Source organism: Silurus meridionalis, chromosome 11 (assembly GCF_014805685.1).
Source record: "Silurus meridionalis isolate SWU-2019-XX chromosome 11, ASM1480568v1, whole genome shotgun sequence".
Lineage (NCBI taxonomy): Eukaryota > Metazoa > Chordata > Actinopteri > Siluriformes > Siluridae > Silurus > Silurus meridionalis.
This window is the reverse complement of record NC_060894.1, coordinates 4,885,223-4,891,667: the sequence shown is the minus strand read 5'-3', so window position 1 is coordinate 4,891,667 and position 6,445 is coordinate 4,885,223. Positions and strand designations below refer to the sequence as shown.

Genomic DNA, 6,445 nt, shown 5'->3' with positions numbered 1-6,445 from the left:
CGTACGAGGATTGCGTACTGACAGCTGAGATTTTGTCGCTAGGTTTGCGACATTAGTGATTCTCTCCTCCAACAGAAATGAAATGAAATGCCTTTATCGTATAGAGGAAGAAAAATGAAAGTGTAGCGTAAAAATATCGCGTCTGTCGATGGAAATTGTCGGCGCCGCACATATATTGTTTTTGCTATGTTTGTGCAGGCTAAGCTGAAACGTGTAGTTCCGTGTGTGTGTATATATAGCGGTTTAGCATAGCAGGATTTGGGATTAGCTAGTGTGAATATTGTTGCATGTCGTGAATGAAATATTGTTAGTGATGCGTGGTGGTATTGCGCCGTAATATGGTGCACGCTGTGTCTCCTGTCGCCTTGCTAATTGGCTAAGTGCAGCCTGTCATCCGTCAGACATCCAGCAGCGTTAGCATTAGCTTGCTGAATGACCGACATCGGTGTCGAGCTGAAATAGGCACGAAAACACCTCCAGGTCTCTGGTTCCATCTCACAGCAATGGTTTTAAGTTCGGGAAAGATGTGTTCTTGTTTCCCATTGAGCTTTTTCTGAGTGTCAGGGGACAATTCTTATGCCTGCTTTGTAAAGCTAGACCTAGCTAGCACGAGAGCAAACTGGAAACAGATGTTGAAGAACCGTAAATGCTGTCTAGTGCAGGATCTTCTATAAGATTATATCACACTGGAAACACAATGTCTTCCTGTGCATCTGAGGCAGCGTCTGAGTCACACTAAGAGGCTTCTGATTCCTGACACATCTCTGATTCTGTTCTACTGGAACCCTTTTGTTGAATCTTGGGTCATTTTTGTTAATCTGTGAAGAGGCAAGTCAAGGACCTCATCATGAAGAAGTTCTTCGACTCTCGAAGGGAGCTGGTTAGTGTTGGGCCTGGCTCTGGAGGTGGAGGAGGATCAAGCGGAGTCGGTGGGAACTTTATCGGCCGGACCTTCACCATTGGACATCACCAGGTCACTGTGGAGGAAACCCTCGCTGAAGGTCAGGATCATCTATCATCTAATGTCTGATTTATGACCTCACATTGCAGGTTTCAGTTTAGAAGCAAAATCTACACAAAATGTCAATGGATCAAGAACACAGAAGGTTTTTATTGTTTTTAAGCAGCAGTGACTTGAACAATGAAAGTGATGTTTTTGACAGAACATTAATATTGCGATTACATTACAGCAGCTGTAAAAGCTCTTTCCTCTTTTGCAAATTATAGACAAAGTGCAAACTCCTCAGTCCTGAAGAAGTTCCCATGACTGATAAACTTCTGACCCCGATGTGAATCAGTGTCACCCGAAACGCCGTATACATATAATCTTATACTCGTATAACCTCCTTACAGAATATTTCATCATAGTGATGAGGCATCGTGCTTTAAAAAAATCGCAGGGAATTTGCTGTTACTTGGGAAATGATACAGTATGACAATGAGTCATTGATGCAAACCTGTAATATGGAGCTGCCACTACATTCAGAGCTGCTGTTATAGAAAATTCATCCACAGCAGTTTGTTGTGAAAGACATTCAGTACACTGGAGTCAGGGTTTACTGAGTAACGGGGGTTTACTGCTGTTTAACACTAGGGTTGCAAAATTCCAGGAAAATTTCAAGACTGGAAAGTTTTCATAGGAATTAATGGGAATGATATTGGAATAAACTGGGAATTTACAAAATTGCAGGTTAGCCTATAACAGAGAATTTAAATGTCGTTGAAAAAAAAATCGAGCAGGATGATCCTGGTTAAGACAATCAGATTTAATACAATTTCAGTTGAATTTCTTCTCAGCAGATTCCATAACACAGATGTTTTTTTTGGAATCCTGCACACAAAATGATGTCAAAAAATGTCCATCTTGGGGTATATTCACGTAAATTACATAAATATTACATACATTTATGCTTAAAACTTCCTTGTGCTGTGTATAAGCGATTGTGCAACAAAATATACTGACAATTTGAACAATCTGTATGCTTATGACCCATGTTTATATTTATGTTTGTAAATGATACAGTTTATATAAATGTCCCCATATTTCTGAATGAATTCCCATAATTTCCTAGTAAGTTTCCAACTTGGAATATTAAAAAGAATTCCCATGGAAACTTTCTGGATCTGTAATGAATATGTGTTGCCTCTTTGCAACCTTAACTGATGCTGTTCATTGTAGAAATCTTGATCTTTGAAATACATTCAAGTGCGTTTCCTCAATGTAAAAAAAAAAAAAAATAACAACATAAAAAGTTGATGATCGTTTCAGTCTCTTTTGCATGCAAGAAACATTGAGCTCTTTGAAATCAAGGCAAATCTTTTGCAAAAAGGATGCCATAAATGATCACAGCATGATGACAGCTTTTTATTCTTCATGTTTACAAAATCTGTTTCTCATGGTTGTAGTTATATCTCAGGGTCTCATATTAACATCACAGTCTGGGTAAATTGAAAATGATAGTTATAGATTGAGTCTTTTATTTATTAAGATCAAAATCAAACTCTTTTTTTTTTTCTACGTGTGCAGTTTATCAGTCATATATCTGCTAGAACCATAATAACCATTTCAGCTTTCATTATCCATGATACTAATCTCCTAGCGATTGTCATGTGACATGAAATACAAAACACTTTAAAATGGTTTCGGAACAGTCTTCATTCTGATGTCAGATGCGCACTATTATCCTAGCTCTTATTATGTTATATATATTGTAGGTCTGGGGAATAAGAGAGTCAAGGCACTGTTTCTATAGATAATTTAGGTTGGTTGTATTTTCCTTGCACTCTCCCATTCTTCAATGAAATTGAATTGTTTAATTGTGGTTTGTGGTGATCCACAATTCACCCAATTCTCACCCGCTTATTGTTTGATCATGATTACAATTCGAATTCATTCAATGTGGAAGTCTGGACAGGTAATTCTTCTTCTTATTATTGATTATTTACACCTGAGCAGATTTCACACACGGGCTCTTTAATAGTCAACTTTATTATCGTTGTATAAAATATGCAACGTATGGAGGTATTTGGCGTTATACTAGTAGATGGAGTTTAGGTCCTATATGATGAAAGGTTATTCAAGGTCACCTGACTGTATTGAAATATACATATCCAACTCGATCACTCTTCAGGTTGAGTGTACATTACACAGTGTGTTCACAATGTATGTGTAATCATCATAACCTCATTTATATGACGTACATTGCAGTTCGTGTTTTTTTAACATCAGAAAGTCACATGAGCAGAACATATTCGTTTTCTTTACCTGTCCTAAGAGCCTCCTCAAAATCCCTGGATCCACTGGTTCTTGCCTATATTTTATATCTATTTTTATGTTCTGTGTTTTTAGCTTTTTTTGGTTTCACATCTTGAAGCCAGCATGTCATCTAACAAAGAATATTTATATAAAACCTGGGGGTGTTTTAATAGAAATGTGCAGACGTAGCGCTGCAGATGTTTGCCCTGGAACTGGTGAATGGAAGAATGGAAAGTTTGGATCCAGATGACACCACAGTCATCCATTGCAGGATGTCAAAGAAGTAAAACTGAGCATTGTTTGGCCTAAAGTCAGGTCTTTGTGTTTTGCAGGTTGGTAGTCAACATTTGATGAGGATTAGCTGGTTGGTGGAAGACCAAATTGGGGTGAAAACAGGAATAAATATTTGTTAATGTAATAAATATTTGTTACAATTATTAAAGTTATTGATTGGATGGGACTCAAACCTCAACATGCCATTTTTGTGGTGTTTGTCTTTCAGGTTATGATGTATTTGTGATTGTGCATTCACTTATCTGTCACCTGAGCTTTTCTGGACATCCACATGGTGGTGCTGTTCAACTACATAACATTGTTTAAATAACAGGTTATGGAAGCTTGATGAGGGTTTTGTGCCAGTGGCCTGAAGACTGCAAGCTCAAATGCAGGGCTTTGATACAGTTCCACAACATGGGTTTCCTGCAGAAAAGCTGCACTTCATGACAACCTACACAATAATTAGCAGTTTGGGAAGTTGTAGCGAGGTGGTTAAATTCCAGGTGCCACTCCTGGGTGCGAGAGCAACGCCTTTATCCCTTGTATAAATAAGATAATTGTAAGTCGCCCTGTGTAAGGGTATCCACCAGATGTCATTAATGTAAAAGTGGTCTCATCGACATGTGGGTTTCTGATTCCACAGTCTCACTGCCTCACTGAGGACATGTGACTCTGCCAGTACACTTTGTGAAGAAAGAAGTGTGAGACAAATTTATTGTTTTTTGTACTTTTCAGGTGGTTTTGCCATCGTGTTTTTGGTACGGACCAATCAGGGTGTACGATGTGCTCTGAAGAGAATGTATGTGAACAACGAACATGACCTGCAGGTGTGTCGCCGAGAAATTCAGATTATGGTGAGTGTATTTTCTTAACGTTGCAGGTCTTAGCATATGTGGTACTGTTAACTAAAAAGATTCAGGTGACTACAAGGTGTGTGTGTGTGTGTGTGTGTGTGTGTGTGTGTGTGTGTGGATGTATGTGTGTGTGTTTGCACGCTCAATCAGAGGGATCTTTCAGGCCATAAGAACATCGTTGGCTATGTGGACTCGAGCGTGACGGCTGTAGGAGGCGGTGACGTGTGGGAGGTTCTTATCCTCATGGACGTGTGTAAAGGTAAGCATGCTCAGACAAAGAATGGTTCAGTCCAACCCAGTTTTACATCCTGATCTCAGATATTTCTGAGGCAATTAGGATACTTTCACTTTAGTTTGAGTCAAAATCAGCACAAAGTCTGTTAATTTGTCTAAATATTTTGGTCAAAAATTGCTCATAAATGTCGTTCATTTATTAACCACAGTGGGGGGGAAAAAACGAAACATAAAAAAACAGACCATCACAAAGTGTTCAGAGAAACCACATGAGGATAGAGAGAGCAAGGAGAGGGTTAAATAGAGGATTTACTAATTCCACACATTTTTGACATTTTCTGTATCATTATTAGATTCACAGTGCTGCTGTTCCTTTTAATCCAGAACGCTGCATTTCTGCTGTGCTACAACTCTGGGACGTCTGCAAATCAGTGCAAATTGTAATCGGATCTTATTTCTTTTGCACGATATGCTAATGCCGGGGGCTGAGTGTAGGAGGTTACATGATGTCAGTGTAGCAGACTCATGCTCTTCCAGTGGAGTAATACTTAGTCCGAAAAGAGTGACACTTTGCACATTAATATAATGTGTGTGTGTGTGTTTTATAATAAGGTCTAATAATACAGGTAGTCCCCAAGATTCGATGATTTGACTTTAGATTTTTCAATGTTATGGTGACAATAGTGATACAAAAAAAATGTTTAAATTTTTTGCGTGGTATTTAAATTTTCATTGATCTAATATGTTTATATTTAAAATAACATAATATGTTGGGATGCTGCCAAGATGTATGCATGTCCTGCCTTCTGAGATGCTTTACTTTCGTCAGCGGTCGACAGAGTTTAGTTGTCTCAGTGTCGGAGTTTGGTGATTTAAAATCCAATTTTAGCCTTTGTCTCTCTCCTTTTTATCCTCGTCGCCAGACACTGAAACTCGCGAATCGGCGCGTCTCTATGTGCCCACTGGCACATAATAATAATAATAATAATAATAATAATAATAATAATAATTTTATATGTATTTATATTTTATGTTCTGTAGTTTTACAAATAAGCCACATGGAGGCAGTCATTCCTCAGACACTGTATTGTTTCTCCCATGTCTTTCTATTGACTTGCTCTTTGGATGTGTGTGCAGAAGTTTACATTCGAAAAGCATGTGATATTTAGCTGTCCTGTTAGAGTGAGCTTCTGATTCTTATGTTTGGCTGAGAGGAGTGGAAATCAGTGCCTTCTAATGCTGTTGTATTAATGTGCTGTGCATTCTGAGATGCTTTTTTGCCTACCACGGTCGGTATATTTGAGTCTCCATAGCTTTCCTGCCAGCTTGAAACAATCAGGCAATCCTTTTTTCCCTTCTCTCTCATCAACATGGCATTTCTAACCAAAGAACTCCCACTTATTGGTTGTTTTTTGTTTATTTCATTCTGTATAACCGTGAAAGACTTTTCTGCAGCTTCTGAAGTGCTCAAACTAGTGCAACTGGTACAGAGAAACATGCCACGGTCCAATTCACTTTTTTTATGCGTTTGCTCCTGTCACATCAGTGCCTCATTGGATAATTGCAAAGTAGAAAAGTGTACAGGTGTTCCTTTTAATGTCACCATGTAACCTAGAGCTTGACAAATCTGGCGAAACCGATTATTCAGGACCGTTAGTTGATTTCTGGAAATATCAACTATTGACTCCATAGTTGACTCCATAACGATAGTTTTTCCACTTTGCGGTCCGCTGGTATTACAAGAGTGGCCTCTAGAGGCGAATCCATGATGCCACGTGCTGTCTGTTTTTGCACGAGACTGTGCGCTGCATGAAGCATGCTATAT

At 38.7% G+C, this 6,445-nt stretch overlaps 1 protein-coding gene across 4 annotated transcripts in view; it reads left to right on the top strand.

Moving 5' to 3' along the window:
* The window catches only part of aak1b (AP2 associated kinase 1b), a 32,081-nt gene continuing 25,636 nt past the window's right edge, over positions 1–6,445 (top strand). For all 4 annotated transcript variants that reach the window (XR_006927320.1, XM_046861209.1, XM_046861208.1 and 1 more), the window contains exons 1-3: positions 1–1,001; positions 4,268–4,386; positions 4,537–4,645. Coding sequence is in view for 3 of the 4 variants with exons in the window: in XM_046861209.1 (XP_046717165.1) it covers positions 848–1,001; positions 4,268–4,386; positions 4,537–4,645 (382 nt within the window). In the remaining variant the exon portion in view is untranslated. The remainder of the gene's footprint in view (positions 1,002–4,267; positions 4,387–4,536; positions 4,646–6,445) is intronic.